The sequence below is a fragment of the Corvus kubaryi genome, unplaced genomic scaffold (assembly GCF_017639235.1).
Source record: "Corvus kubaryi isolate FWS band 111438036 unplaced genomic scaffold, C.kubaryi_AGA036_p1.0 133, whole genome shotgun sequence".
In the NCBI taxonomy this organism is placed as follows: domain Eukaryota; kingdom Metazoa; phylum Chordata; class Aves; order Passeriformes; family Corvidae; genus Corvus; species Corvus kubaryi.
The window spans coordinates 28,184,412-28,201,345 of NW_024580667.1; the positions used below are offsets into that span (position 1 = coordinate 28,184,412).

Here is a 16,934-nt window from a genome sequence, read left to right on the forward strand (position 1 = left end):
TCCTGGGCAACCTGCTGCTGCGCCTTACCACCTTCTCTGTAAACAATTTCTTCTGAATATCTAATATAAACTTCTCTATTGAGGTCATTTCCCCTTGTCCCATCACTACATGCCCTTGTAAAAACTTCCTCTCCAGTTCTCATCAGCCCCCTTTAGGTGCTGGAAGGTTCCATAAGGTCTCCCTGGAGACTCCTCTTCTCTGGCTGAGCAACTCCAACTCTCCCAGCCTGTCTTTACAGGAGAGGTGCTCCGGCCCTCTGATCATTTTTGTATCCCTCCTCTGGATTCAATCCAACAGGTCCACATCCTTCTTATGCTGGGGACCCAGAGCTGGATGCAGCACTCCAGGGGGCAGTCTCACAAGAATGGAGTAGAAGAAGGGGACAGTCACCTCCCTTGACCTGCTGGCCATGCTGCTTTTGATCAGTCCAGGGTATGGCTGGATTTCTGGCTGTGAGCGCACATTGCCAGGTCCTTCACTTGATTACAACAAAAATGTATCCTTTCAGTAAATCAAAAGTTAAGCAAGAATACTTTGCAGCTGCTAAGAAATAAGCTACTTAAAAGCATAAACACATTGGTTAAACTTACACAGCACAATTAGACTAAACATACCTACGTGGTGACGAAAACTCAGCAGCAGTAAATTAAGGCACTAGATGGACCTGCATACTCCTCTACCAAGACCATTTACTTTAGAGATTTGCCTCTGATTCGGGCTACTGCAAATTGTACTTACCAGCAGGTGTCCTTAGCATGCTAAACCTTACTTTTTATTTCACTACCTTACCTTATGCACACATGCCAACACTCTTTACAGCCCGTAATTTTACTACAGAAGTGTAAAGTAAAACTGGAACAGAACAGAGAAGGTAAAGGCAGCAGTAATGACACCATTGACTCATAAAATCACACCACCAGCAAGACACATTTTCTTCTGCTAACTGCCAAGTCAGCCAGACATGATCCAAGCAGCACAGCAGGGCAGGATGGGTGACAGAGTTAGGGTGGTTATCATAACAGGTTTGAAGACTTTGAAGCACTCCATGCAAAAGGAGCATGTGGAGAAAAAATTGCACTGCCTGGTATTGAAAACTACATTTGGAAAGAGAGGGAGTGTAACTTCACAGCATATAAATCTCAGTTCAAAAAACATGAAGGCAAGCTTGCAACTTTTCTTGAAAAGTAGAGAGCTAGCACTTATTTAAAACTGTAAATACAGGTTAAATGTTCAAGCTGGAGAGACAGAAATTCTTCTATTTGGATCCCTTCCACTTAAAACTGACAGCAATAAAGTTGTGGGGTTTTTTTGTCCCCAGTCACGACTTTGTTGGCTTCATAGTCTTTACCACCAGTAATTTACTATATTGCATGTTTTATGAATTTTGATGAGTTCTGAGAAAGCAAATGTTGTGTCTGCTTTTCTTTTGGGACAGCAACCCTTTGTGCTAGTGTAATGATTCTCTTGTGTCATGGAAATGCACTAAGGAAAGTGATCATATTTATACATCTAGAGCAGTTAAAGAAATTTCAAAATTGTTTTCTGGCTGAGAAAAAAACAGCATTAAAAAAATAGGAAGGAAACAGTCTTAGTTGAGCAATGCTGGCTAGGCAGATTAGAACAAGTGCACTGGATGTATGCAAGGAAGACAGATAAAGGATTACCCAAAAGCCAGTATTTTGAGCAAAGCCTGATGCTCCTTGAAGTAGATTCTATAAGCAGGAAAATGCTGCTAAGCTGCTCAACTGAAAGTTGTGGGTTTAGCTGCTCTTTTGAATATCCATGTCAACACTGATGCTTCACAATAAAAACTGAATGCAGTGGGAAACAGCAGCAGACACAGCAGTAAGGAGACACTGGATTTTAGCAGAACTGCAGCAGTGTTTCTATAGCAGGGAAGTATGAACTTCAGTTATAGTTGTCTGGTTCTTGGGTTTTTTGGGGCCTTTCTTTTTTGTTTTTAGTAATCACAGCTACCTCAATCTTGTCAACACAGATACTGCTGGATAAACACAATCCAGCTGTGTGAATTACCAAAGTTTTAGAAGTTGTTTTCTGTCACGATAGTTTGACTGGCCAAGTCATTGAAATAATCGTGTTTTCCAGGGACTTCCTAAGAAGCAGGTGTGTAGCATGTCTAAAGCAGCAGAAGAATGTCTGAATTGAAAAGCTGAAAGCTGAGAGACAACGTTATAAAGAATATCTGTATTTTGTTTGCTGAAACACAACACTGTACCACAGCTTAAGAGATTGGGTGATTTTACTTTGTTTACAGAATAACACTGCTTTCCTGAAAGACAGGAATGTTCACTGAACCTCAGAAATATGACAACATTTAAAAGCTTAATGCAACACCGGCGTTTGGCAACCTGCTTAAAACTGATAGCAACTGAACTAATTTCTATGCAGTTAAAAATGATCACAAACCACCTTAAGTTCTAGCATAACATAAAGTTCTCTTTAAGGCAAAGGCAGGAATATTTTCCACACTAGATAGCAAAAATGACAGAATACAACTAATTAAAGCTTGAGAGTACCAGTGACACATCATGACATAAGTTGGTCAACACGTTTTTCTAAAAACTGGCATGGAAAGTAATAGTCACTATTACTGACATATAATGACACAGCAGCCTTTTCCCCAGCTGTACTTTACAGTTCGTGCATTTGGAGCTTGCAAACATCAACAGTCACATGCTCTGCATCCAACCAAGGCATACCAGTGATACATTTTCACCTGGACACACAAACTTTGACTTTGACTAAAACAATGTTAAATCTCCTGAAGTACTTTGCTGCTAATATGGGAGAGAATGTGCCTACTGGCTTCAGGTGTCACGTAAGAGTTTTGGTCATCAAGACATTCAGCCAAGTATTTACTAGCAGGAGAGGGTTGCTGCCCACTAGCTGTCTACATGACATGAGAAATTTGTCAAAGTGAATTTCTAATTTGCAAGCAAGTACAAGCCAGATTCTTCTGAAGGAATCCACCACATTTTCACTTGCAGAAGTTGTGTGTCATAACTCACACCCTTTAAATTACTGCTACCTGAGAAGAACGCCACATATAACCTGGGCCATGTGGGTGGGGCAAGAGTAAACTCAGAAGAAGGGGATGAAAGAAATAGCTCTTGGGGAATGACAAGGCAGAAGAGGGGATTTAAGGATATATTTCCTTTCATTACCACCACACTCACACAACATGACTCAGCAGTACAGCTAACCTATTAAATCTGTTAGATAGAAAAAAAAAAACCATGTTAACTGCTTTCAGGAACTGCAAACTGAGCTTTCAGGAACTACAAACCAACTCCCAAATATAAGGGTTCCTTAAAAAAAAGTGGGGACTAAAGTGTTACAAATTCCAACATTCTACCCTTGTCCCCGGGTGACTTTTCAGACTAACATGCAAATGAGTATACAAGAAGTATATTATACAAAGAAAGATGTTTTGTTAAATGATTTCCAATAAAAAATGAAAAATAAATTTCTGAGGCAAGTTTCATACATGCAAAGAAACTGAACCATGAATTTGTAACCAAAATTTTTCCTTAGATGTATGTGTTTCAGGGAACTAAGATTCTCTTAATAAGAAACTTAAAACAAGATATTGCTTTTAAGGTATTTAAGAAGCATAGCTTCAAATTCTTAGTAAAAGAAAAAAAGTCCTACGGTAATAATAGTAACAAAAAAAAAATCACTTACCAGTGTTCATATTAGCTTTAATGAAGTCCAGAAAGTGAGAAGATATACATACTGAATTATAAAAGCTAAAATATTAAGTATTGATAGAAGAAAAACAGTTTGGTAATGACTTCATTAGCTCAACTAATTAAGCGGCCAGTATTTAGAGTGTTTGCAAGTAATTGCAAATGCTGATCAAAGTATTTGTTTGAAAAATATTCAACATCAATAAGGAAAATACGATCAAGACAATCTCAACCTCATTTTAGTCAATATTCTTGAAAATAATTTTATCAGGAAGTCATCACTTATTCCATATATACTCAAAAAAGTCTTCACTGACTCTTCTGTAAAGACGCAAGTCTAGTGACCTAAACAGTAGTTCCTTACAATTCAAAAAGGTCTGTAAATATTCAAACCCCTTAAGTTAAAAAAAATATGAAATTTGAGGGTAAATATGTTGGTAGTTGTCATGGGTAATCAATCACCTGTAATTTAAGCATGTTTAGAAACATTTTGTCACTGAACAGACCTAGGAACATGCTTCCACTACTGAAGATCATTATCTTGGAAAGATCTTTCTCGTATTTTTCAGTGAGATACTTCCTAAGTTAAATACTGTACACCCAAAACTGCAGCCATCCATGATGCAAACTCATCCAGTGCTGCTTTCACTCAGGTTTGATGCTGTCACTGCTGCTACAGAAGCTCGTGGTACCCATCTTAGATTCCCATCAGAGATAGAGCAAACTGCTTTAAGGCTTAGGACACGAGACTGAAGAGATTCCTCCAGACCTGTTTCAGACCAACTAGGAAGTAACTGTGAAAATTACTAAAATCACTTCTCAACCAGGTACAGAGAGTACAAGTAACAACAGCTCGCAATTCTTGAACAGATTGGGCACTCCCTGATGAAAGGTGACAGCATGGAACAGTATCTCCCCTGCAACAGCTTCCCAGCTACCAGCACAATTGCAGCTTAGAGATTTCCTGAGGTTTGTGTGTGGCTCACATCAAAATGCCTGTAATGTCCATTAGCTCTTGATGGATCTTTCTTGCACAAAGAGTTACAGGTCCTGGGCAAAGACATTCACCATTTTAAGGCACACAGTGTGAAAAAAAGGTCATTTTGCTTACATTAAGCCTGATTCTTGATAATAAAACAAGGGGCTACCAGTTGAGAAAACCATTATTTCTCACTCAACTTCTCCATCCATCTTTTATGTCCTCTCCATCATCTTTTTTACCCTTAAGGGGACTTTACAATTTCTCTGAAGAGACTCTCAGTTCTCTAAATGTATTTCTACTGCATCCTTTCTGATATTAAAATGAGAAGAAACAAATGAAAGAGACCTAGGCACACTATGGTCAACAGTGAAATTACATGTTTCCATTCACTAACACTTCCTGGGGAATATTTAAAATATATTCCTTGAGAACTGATACTTTGTATCATCAGTTAAGACATATCAGTAGTTAAAAGGTGGATTCTGTACCCACTTCATACATTTATCAATACAATTTTCCTTAAGTCCACATGATCCCACAACAGCTACCCTGCAACATCTGTTTGAAACAGCACGTATTCCCTTCCTCCACTGTGGATGGCACATCTGTGTTCATCTCCATTTTATGGAATATAATCTATTTTCCACTTCTGAGAAATGCCTGGGCTGCACTTGGTCTTGTTGGCTACCACTACAGTTTAGTTCAGACTACATGAGTTTAGAACAATTTTATCTTTTCCCTTTATTTTCTGTCCCAGAATAAACAGTTTAAAATCCTTACTTTTCTTGGAGCTCTGACAGTCAGGTCACCATAATTTAGCATACTCTGGCAGCTTAAATTAACAGCCATAGGAAGATCCATGGCAACTGCCCAGGCATGTAACTCAGGCTGCTAGGCTGTGCAAGGGCTGCTGCAAGTGCATCACAATTTAGATTAGTATGTTTGAGCTTAATCTGATTTAAATTTCCTAAACTTCCTACAGGCCAAGAGTGCGCACAGCAGTGACTGCTGTGGCCCCGTTGCAACTCGATGTTGCCCATAAGCTTTTTAACCTACACTAAACATATTTTTTTTTGTCCTCAAAGATTGCAACTTCCACAACAAGCAGTATGTGAAAGAATGCCTTTTCTCTTATTTATGGATTTTCCTTCTTATATCAGCATAAAGACGAAGGTTTGCTTTTCTTCTGCTTCAACTGACATTAAAAAGAATGTCCTAAAACTAGCTCTTATGCTCTTTTAGCTCATCCTCTCCTAAAGAGAAAGTACTGTCCCTCCCTTTTTTTCAGTACTTATGTGCCCAAAACGGAACATTGAGGGAATAAACTCCATTACAATAATAAGACAAAACCTAACTAGACACAACTCTAAGTCTGACAGATAGTGAAATTACAAAGACTACTCTTAAATCAAAAACCACAGTATTTTTGTATTTATTTGTCTAATAAAAAGTTGAGTTTACAGACAGGAGCCAATTTCTGCACCACAATCTTATTTTTTCTTTTGGTACTGAAGACAAATATTTTCCCCGACAAGTCACAATATCAGCAATTCCCATGAAGCAGCTAACCCAGCTAGAAATTGCTAGGCATACAGAAAAATCAAGGTAGGAGCTCATTTAGGGCTCTCACATGTGACCTTCAGTGGCAGTTAAAGTCATCAAATTTAACTACAAGTAACAGCTGGGCTGAGAGGCAAAAATCAGGTAATTTCCCCAAAACCTCTCTAAATATCTCTCTGGCTCTTCAGTGACAAATTTTAAAGCCAAGGGTAAGTTTAAAAATTTGCAAACCTTGTGCTTTAGTAACAGGACATGGGAAAATGAGTTTTTGAAAATTATCAGCTTAAACAAAAAAAAAAAAAAAAAGGAAAGGTCCTAGAATTAAAGAATGTATTTCGGTCATATATGGACCTATTTACTGTAAAATAGTTTGTATCCTGTATGATTCCCCTCTTTCAAAAATGCATGAAGACTTGGCTTTAAGTTTTAATTCAGTAAGTCAGCATACTCAGAAACAGGCTGCTCTCATACTTCTCTGTATTAACAGGTCTGTCTTTTCCTTTCTCAGTCATATCAGTATTTGCACCAAATTGCAACAATGCTTTATTTCTAGAAATTTAGAAGTCTGCAAGAAGAGTACACAACTAAAAGGTTTTAATTTCAACTTCCATCTGAAAATCCCTCACATCAGAAGATAATCCAGGACAGTGCAGAGGACAAGAAACAGAAGTTGGTTATGCTCACCATTCAGATCTGTGCAGGATCTGATAATGGGGAATAAGAGCTATTTGGCACTTGCAAACATCTAAATCTGCAACCACTCTGAGCAGAAGTGGTTCTGCTGAACATACAAATCTTCAGCATCATGCTTAGAATTCAAACAATAAAGCTATCTGAGATTCTTCTAGAGGAAATCTAGTATCTATGCACTCACAGAGAGTCCTTTTCAGTTACTCCAAGCCCATGTAGTTTGCAGTAGTCAGACACAACAAACCCAAGTTCCACGTTGCTGCATGACTTACCCGGACAAGAGCATCATCGATGATGTGATCACGTCTCACTTTAAGTCGCAAATATGGGTTGAGCTGCTGCCCTTGAACTAAGCTGTAGAGCACAGTTATGCGTCTTTCACTGTACATCCGGATCCTATTGTCATAATACAATCCCAGGTTCTTGGTAACAGCATTCAATATAAAGGGACAGGTCATAAATGAGAATTTATTCTCTGTTTCTACTTTGAAGAAAGTGTAGTCTTTGTCCATTTCTAGAACATCATTCAGTGGTTCATTAATAAATTCTTCAAAAGGGATAAGTGGTTTTCTGCAATCTATAGTTTTAACACCAAGTTCAGTTTCCAGTGGGTCCACTCGAGGACCTTTTTTATTTCTTCTTTCCTCACCCAACAGCTCTTGAAGAGTTAGTTCACTTGATTCTGGGATGGGTTCTTCATCTTCCTCTTCATTATGATCTGTATCCACATCCCCTCCTACTACATTTGCATAGTAAACCATTTTCAAGCACTTTGAAGCAGCAACAACAGCATCATCATCATTCACTAGGTTACGACTATTGAACTCGTTGCTTATGACTTTGTAAGTAATAAGCTGCTGAAATGTTTCCATCATTCTCCGAATTTGATCTGCTCTGTACTTAGACCACAATCTGACCAATTTTGCTTGAGCTGCAAGGGGTAGTTTGCTCATTGCTTTGCAAAACAATGGTAGAGCCATTTCCAGATATTCTGGGCTATGAAGATTGCCATTCTCCATAACGATAATAAACAAATTCAGATAGTTAGGATCCCGAGAGTACACATTATGGTAAGTCAAGTCACATTCCACATTAGGTGACAAGTACACAAGTGCATTTAAAAAGGCAGTTTCTATTTTTTCATTAGAAAGTAACCTATCATAGACCCGTCTGACTGCTTCAATATCTACAGACACTTCATCTGGGCCTAGTTTTTGGAGGTTATTATCTCCCTGTGTGTTATCACCTATTCTTGATGATGAAGATGACGATGCACCAGAATCCTCTTCCATAGCAGCAGCCGAACAGGCAGCTTTTTCCTTTTCATCTTCATCTTTGTCTTCATCCTTTCCTTGAAGAGACTTGAGCTCCTCCTTGGTGTGCTGCTTGGTTTTTCGGAAACTCTGTACCAGTGCTTCAGCACTAGAAAACACTCTCCCAATTACCCGGATTAAAGGGGAATAATCCTCTTTTTCTCGACATAGTTCAAGAATTTCATATATCTTGTCTTCTGTTAGAAAAGTCACATCTATAAAAAGATAAAGTCATTCATTTTATTAAGATAAAAATTAAAATGAGAAAATACTTCTGGCTTGCCCTACCCAAGAGATCTGTGTGTCATATCACCCTTAAAATTGAAAAAACAGTGTCAGTGCTGAATAAATTCAAGACAGATACTTTATAATTTCATTAGCAAGAAACATCATGATTTCATTCACTGACTTTGTAAAATATTTTATTCATGAATGTCAATCAGAGAATGTGCACAATGGTGAAACTGTTTTGCAGCCAATTAACTACATTTGGTAGTTAACAGCACTCTATTGTCTAAACAAGAGCAATCAGTAAGAGGTTTAAACTTTACGAGACTTAATGAATAAGGCTGCAACAATACAGTCTTCTGGTAAATCTGCACAGTTAATGTGTAAGTCATTAAACTAAACAAACTAGACTGCATCAACCTCTTTTTTCGAACACAGCTCATGTTTATGGACTTCACACATTTTTTCACCCTTAAAACCAAACCTTGAAGAAAAGGCTCAATCACTTGTTTTGTGGTATTTAAATGGGAATGTAAGATTTCTTATTTCTCTTTTTCATGCTTTCTGCAACTGTTTTTATACTAAATTGATGCCTGAAAACCCTCCCAAAGCCCTCAATATATGCTCTGAAATTTATGCTGCCTTCTAAATTACATATACAGTGGGGCACGTAGATTATTTCTTTGTACATTAGGCCTCACTAAGATAAGCAATTTGGGTATACTCATCAACAAGCTATTCAGATGAACAAGATAGTTTACACAGATCATCTGCTCCAAATACCTGTCTGTTTTCCCTCTCCCCCAACTCCTGATACAAAATAAGATATTTGAAGGGTCCATTTGCTATTTGAAATCTTCCTTTCTCTTTAGAAAAAAGAAAGAAAACATTATTTATAGCTTTCTATGTTACTTCTCAAACAGAACCCACAGATGCTTTCATATCAGGTGATGATTTACAGTAGGATTACCACATGATCAGACCTTGAAAAGATATTCTGGTTTAAGCAGATTCTTCTGAACTGACACATAATTTAGAATTAAAACAGAATCTGTTTAATTGCATCTCTAGAGATCTAGAAAACATCTCAGAACTGTATTCACTAACCATGCTAGAACTACCTATCTCTGCAGAAAGAATTCTATCATTTTAATAAAGACATGTTTAATAAAGATGTTGTACATTAACATATTTTGAAATGTAATTACCTAGACTGATACTCATTCCAAGAAGTCATTAAATTAAAAATACAAACTAGATGATGACAAGACAGACAACCTACTGACTTTCACAGAATCCCAAGCCACTCTTTGAGCACATCTAACACAGGAAAGGTTAACCTTATGTCATGCTACTTAGATTGACTCCAATCTGAAAATGCTGACAAAGCTCAAAACTAAAATCTGTCCTGTTAAAAAAACAGCTCTACTGAAACCATTATGAAAGGATTCAAGCTTAATACAGCATCTATTTTTGTCTGCTGCAGTGCATGCTCAGGAAGAAAAACTTGTTTTAAAAGAAGTTTTAATTTTCTTGTGTTAAGAGAAATTTAACTGCTGATACAGATGATGTCCCATGAGACAGCTCCTCAAAATGAGGACCACAGTCTCAAGTTCATTGAGTCTGGACCATAGACATTATTCATAGCATAAAAATTATCAACACAAGTTGACAATTTAACAATATAACACATTTCAGATTTCCATACTTAGAATAGGAATTCCTCATTCACTCTTTCAAACGTTTTAGTATTACAGGAACTAACCATGTACTATTTCCAATTAAAATATTTAATAATACCATCAGCAGTTTCCTAGCAGCTTTAAGTCCTATCCCATGACCATCCCGTAATTGAGCTGCCATAAAGGTCTGCCCCATTTTTACTGTACAGCACTGAGAACAGCTGGAGGAAAACAAACCTAAGTGAAGCTTCACCATAACACAAGCCAATTTTAGCTGACTTGTGTCTGGATCTGTGAGCTTTTACATGCTTTTTCCTCTCATGTCCTCTATTTCAAATAAGCAATCCAGTAAAGCAACTCCTCTCAGACCTTGTTCTCAGTAATACTGCACCATGAAGTCAAAAACCTGCACATGAAGTCAAGTTTTAACAGTGATCCTTGACTGTGAAAAAGACTGCGTGTGATCTATATATTGCCAACAACACACTCCCTAATTAGCGAATTCATTAATTATATTTTCTTTATCTCTTATGGAAGCTTTGTTGTCATTGTCTCCTTGCTGCCTATCAACTGACCTTCTCTGTTTCCAATTTAATATTTTGGTGATCAAAATTGAAAATAGATTCCCAGGTAATGACAACATCGATTTTTAAATGATGCTTCCTCTCTGATTACAATTGTAACCTATGCTTTCTATATATTTGTGATTTCTCTATTTCCTTGTTTGCGGACTGCTACCTAAGGTATTACTGAGATGCTGACAATGGCTTCCACGGAATTTTTTCCTCAAAGGTAACAGTCTTAGGGCTTAGAACTCGAGAAAAGTAATTTAGGTAATTACTTCTGAAGGATTATTTCTTTCAATTTATTAGAACTTTCAATCCTATGTCAAGCATAAAAACAAGTCACACATCCTTTTCCTTGGCTTTGCTAAACTTAGCTGCAATTTTCCCAGTAACTGTTGTAGCACATAGACCTTAAACAATTCTGAGTGCTAGATTCCTTAGACATCATCCAATTCCAAAGGTAACTAGCCTCAGATGGGCTTTAAGAATGCATTAAAGTTCTCTGTCTATACAGGTACAAAGAAAGGTCAGTACTTGTGATGCTCCAAAAGAGGAAGTCTGAGTCACTGCTGTAGCCAAAAGACTGTCTCTGGAGGTAGGTTGAGAAGACTCTTAGGTACCCGCCTTGGGGAGAGGGGATGGTTAGAGAGAATAAGGAAAATTCTGTATCTGAAAAGCTCCATAAAAAATACAAAAAAATCAAGAGAAAAATCACAAAATAGACTTAATGTGCCTCTTTCTCATCTAAGGCTACATTGCCTTCCCTTTCCCAGTGTTTGCCTCTCTGCTTATTCAGATCGTAAATAATTTGGGGAGAAATTTATCCTTGCATCAGATAAAGAACAAACTGATGCTGCTATTGACTGGAACATCTTGGGTTGCTTATAACACAGTACTATGTTTTATTGCTGATTCTGTAGTGTTTATTAAATCTTTGCTGTAAACAATTTCACCTTCTTTAGCTAAAATAAATGGATCTGGACTTGCGTTTGTACCACTTTTTGCCGCAATAGTTAAAAAAGGTCTGCTCAAAGGTTAACGGCTTTAATTACATTTGGCCTGGTTTCTGGATGTGTTTGCACCACGGGTTTTGGCAACAACTAACACTATTCTATTAGTATGTATTTACAATTAGAGAGAGTTTGAAAAGCTAAACAGAAGTTAGAAAACATATACAGAACAGTATTTCATTTTACACTGGTTTAAAAATAACTGTGCTCAAACATTTTTAGCTTAGTGAATGCATTGCCTATCACCCACTGTATCATTTTCTTCATCTGTTAAGTTTCTTAGCAAAGAATCTGGAATTAGCTAATAGTATAACTTTTATAATTTATTAACTGCAGAAGAGTTACGAAACTAGCAAAACCAAAACAGTCTTACAAAAGCACTTAAAGCTTTTCTATATTTGCAAAAATCATTATTATTGTAAGACAACAAATGCATGTTGATTTTAACAGAGATGCGGTCAAGATCTAGGTCTGGAATCAGTGTTCAGCATTAATCCCCCCATTTTTCCAAAACCATAGTAAAATACTTGACTGTTTAACACTGCATTTTACTAAAGTCAGCAGAACACCACCAGAGTGAATTCTGCTGGCTTGTACTCGTGCAAATGAAATGTGTTTTATTTTATGAAAATTGTAAACATCTTACCTTTAAAGTCATCTCTTGGGCCTTGCATTTCCTTCTTGTTCATTTTTCTGTCAGTGCAGGAATTGTTATGGGCACCTTTGGAATTGTTTTCTAGGTAAGCTGAGCTCGTTCCTTTCTTGGAGGGATGAGGATCACAGAGTTTTGCATTAATCTTATAAAGCTCGAGGGCCTTAATGGCTGCTGCATTGTTATCCATACGGAGAAAAGTTGGACAGGAAGCACAAAATTCATTTGTACAGGCTTCATTTCCACAGCCCTCGGTTAACTGGTGGTAGTAGCGCTCTATTAGATGCTTTGCAGCTGCTCGCTTCCTGTAGCAAACATTCAAACAGTAAGTACAAGGATTAGTGGAGCATTCACATACAAAGCTCATTCAATAGCATCAGCAAGGCAGAGATTAGTCAGGCACTGAAACACAAGATTTCTGTCAGAAAGAACACATCAGAAGATTTTTTAAAATCCAGGATTCTCATCTTGACAAATGCAAATATATTTAACACACAATTTAATTTGTGGGTTCTATGTAAGTGAAAAATAAATCCTGTTCATGCGTAGTTTTTTATGGTAATGCTACAGTGGAGACAATCTTGTACAGTTCTGAACAATCTCAGCTGTTGCTACAAAAGAGAGCAATTTGAATGCAAAACAAGGCTGCAACCGAAACAGAACTGGATGTTGTACAGGTGTTGAATCTAATATATAGTACTGAGGCATGGTCGCCACTGACAGACGGAAGAGGCACAAAACACAAACAATTCAGACATTTATTTAGCAATACTATCAATACTACACTATTTTACCCATTTTAACAAGATTCCAGATGACTAAATTACCATATTTAGTCTATTTAAATCCGCACAAAAAATATTCCTTTATTAATTAAACTGATGCCAAAAACACAATTACAGATGTGCTCAAGGCTGTATATTTTTCTCCTCAGCTTAAATAAATTATACGGTTCTCTAAAAAAAAAGAAAAAAAAAAATCCAAAAAAGCAGTATCTGCCAAATCCTTCTGTTTCTCTTACCATCATAGGTGGAAAGTAGGTATTCTGAAAAATCACAGCTGTATTGCTGTACAAGTTTATGTGCTCAGTACTATATATATGCACAAAAGAAAATGTAACTGTCTTATTAATAAGGTCACAGACTTCTGCAGAAACGTGCAAATACTAAAGAAATCACTGGAAAGCCGCAGGTAATCAGGACAGAAGCAGCTACATGCAGCACCAAGAGCACAACGTTTGACCGCATTTTGGAAAGAAAGCCCCAAACCTCAACTTCATTTAAGATAGTAAGTTATTAATGAAAACTACCAACTATGAAAGATTTCAAACATTTTGACTAGGTGTAACATATGGGCCTTTTACGTAACTTTAGTGATACAGTACCATAAAGATTAGAGCATCAGAAATTGTAATAGTAACTTAAAATTGCCTTTCCTGATGTTGATGCATGCACAGATTCTGCATAGAGCAAGTACGTCAGAACTGAAGTGCTAGACTGGTACTACTCAGCACTTGCTGCACCTTGCTGTTAATAATGGCTGGTTAAATAGCCGTCTCAATGCAGCTACTTTAGAAGGGAAAACGTTCAGAGTGACTGCTGAGGTGTATATTACTCAGCAGTAACACCTTTGCTTCTTTCTTTTCATCCTTCAAGACCTCATGATGCCAGAGAAGAAAATACATCTTACAAGCAAAACAATTACTTTGATGTCTATCTGAACTTTCAAATGCCCCAGTACGTTTCAAGGGAAAAAAACCAAACAAAAAAACAGCTGAGGAGAAAGGTTTCCCTGGGACTTTGAGATGGATGTGGGGGGGAAAAAAAAAAAAAAAAAAAAAGCAGCAGCATGAGCAATATGACTAAAATCATCACTGTGTAACAGGGAATAGCTGTATTCTAATCTAAGGAAAGAGTTCTAGTCTCTCACATTTTTATATGTAGGCTTAGGAGAATCTGCCTCTCTCCATGTACATCTAAAAATAAGTAGTTTTTTTAGTCCTGTCTTTCATACTTCAGCCATTAGTATAGAGACTTTAAAAAAAACCACCCAAACCCTGCCAAAGCAACAGTGTTTTAATACAACTTGGACCAGTACATGATTTAAGAAACAACTATTTCTGATTGCAAAATTTCGTGCTTTGATCATTCCTGACTTTCAATCATTCCAGACCTCCAGATTTAGAGTGTGAAATACTGTAATTTGTAACCAGGTTAAGTATTTTGTATGAAAAAGTTGAATTGTTACAACTGAGCTGTGGCCATCTGTCTCAGCAACATGCACATCTTTCTAGCTCACACACCTAGTTTGATTAAAGTTATATCAATGTATAAACACTGATATATTAACAACACATTTTTCATCTTAAACAACACTCCATTTTAATCAGGTCATATCTGAGATGCCAGTAGATAAAGCTAAGCTTAGACTGGTCTCTAACAGTTAACTTCTGATAGACTCAATATTTTTTTTTTGTTTTAGTTTTTAGCTACCAATTACTTCTCAAAGTTTGCTATGCCTACAATAAGGCTATTTACAAACACTTTTGACTTGTAGCTGGAGACTCACTGACTCAAGTTCTGTGAAACTCTATTAGAGACAGAAGGTCTGATTGAAGGCTGTATTTTTAAATTTTGTTTTAAAACAAGTATGGAAGCAAACAACTATGGTGTACTAGAATACAGCAGTATTAGAATTTCATAGGACATCATCCTTAGTTGGAAGGGACCCACAAGGATCATCGAAGTTCAGCTTCTGGCCTCGCACAGAACCATCCTCAAGAATCACACCATCTGCCTAACAAACACTTCTTGAGCTCAGACAGGCCTGGTGCTGTGATCACTTCCCTGGGGAGTCTGTTCCAGTGCCCAACCACCCTACAGGTGAAGAACCTTTTCCTAATATCCAACCTAAACCTTCCCTGATACAGTTTCATGCTATTCCCTTGGGTCCTGTCACCACAGAGAAGAGATCAGTGTCTGCCCCTCTGCTTCCCCTCATCAGGAAGCGGTACACCATGACGAGGTCTCCCCTCCAATGTCCTTCTCCAGGCTAAACAGACCAAGTGACTGCAGCTTGTCACCAAGTGACAGTGGAAATCCAGAAAGATAACATCAACTGGCTTCCCTTGATCAACTAGATGGGTTACCTTGGCATAAAATGAAATTAAGTTTGACATGAACCCATGCTGGCTGTGACCGATGACTGAGTTGTCCTTCAGGTGTTTTTCAATAACTCCCAGAATAATCTTGTCCATAACTTCACCAGGCACTGATGTGAGACTGACAGTCCTGTAGTTTTCAGGGTCATTCTTCCTGGCCTTCTTGAATATTGGGCCAACACTGGCCAGTGTCCAGTTGACTGAGATCTCTCCAGATTCCCAGGATCATTGAAAAATCCTTGAGAGAGGCCTTGCGATGACATCAGCCACCTCTTTGAGTATTCTTGTATGAGTTCCATAAGCCCCCATAAACTTACAGGGATCCAGCTGGATCCTCCCCCCTCTCCCTGGAAGCTATTCCACAGTCTTTTCACATTACCTTAGACAAATGATTTAAGTAAATAAATAAATAAATTTAAGTGAGGACACAGACCTCAGAAGGTAGAAGAGAATTTACCAAGCCTTCCACAAGAGCTACATTTCTGAGGTTCATTGATAAAACGACTTACAGAAAAGGCAGTTCTGAGTAAGTCAATGTGTAATTTTACAACACAGTTAGACATTCCATACCACATTCCCACTGGTGTATACTTCAGGTGTTATTATCACCTTTCATTGCCAAAAGCCCACATTTCCCATTTCTACATTTTTCAGCAGAAGAACTTGTAGCATACTCTATATTGTCCAAAAGTGAAAACTTGATCTCTTTTGACATTCCCCACGCCATTTAATATGCTGAAAACTAAAGTTCTTGGCCTGAGGCATTAAAACTGGTTCATCAAGCAAGGTAACATAAAACCACTCTCTATTCTTAGCTCACGCTACCCCCATGAAGACTGCGGCTCTCTTTAAGTTCCTATAAAGGGATCTACTGAAGAGCAACTGGTCCCTTAGAAAACTCAAGGCCTAGTTTGCTGTACATTAGCACACAGTTACTGCTGTAGTTAAGGCTACAATAGTGACTGACTTGCATATACATTTCCAAATACTCATTGTTGTTGCACATCCAACTATGAAACTGCACTGGTGTGGCTGCAGTTGTAAACATTTCACAGACATTTCACAGGCATATCCTTATGACTGAAGGATAACTTCCCACTCAGTGGGCCTTGTATAACCTCCTCAAGCAATACGCATTGCTTCAGTGAGGAGGACAGGCGCCTAAAATAGATACCCAACTTCCTTCCCCAAAGTCCAACAATTTCACAAGCACACTTTTCTGTTTCAAATTAAATTAGCATTCACTGAGTTAGTTTGTGGTAGTTACAGAAAAAAGAATGCCTTTAGGCTTTTCATACGTTCTTTAGCTAATAAAAAGCCAGATAGTAAGTCCTTTGCATTTGTAATTTAAATTCTGCCAAAACTGTGGAGTATCACAAG

General features: G+C 37.7%; 1 protein-coding gene across 6 annotated transcripts in view; it reads right to left on the minus strand.

The window, feature by feature from the left end:
- The window catches only part of UBE3A (ubiquitin protein ligase E3A), a 53,848-nt gene that overhangs the window by 10,409 nt on the left and 26,505 nt on the right, over nt 1-16,934 (minus strand). For all 6 annotated transcript variants that reach the window (XM_042041032.1, XM_042041050.1, XM_042041040.1 and 3 more), the window contains 2 exons: nt 12,389-12,699; nt 7,216-8,471 (listed from right to left, as the gene is read on the minus strand). In XM_042041032.1, the coding sequence (XP_041896966.1) occupies nt 7,216-8,471; nt 12,389-12,699 (1,567 nt within the window). The remainder of the gene's footprint in view (nt 1-7,215; nt 8,472-12,388; nt 12,700-16,934) is intronic.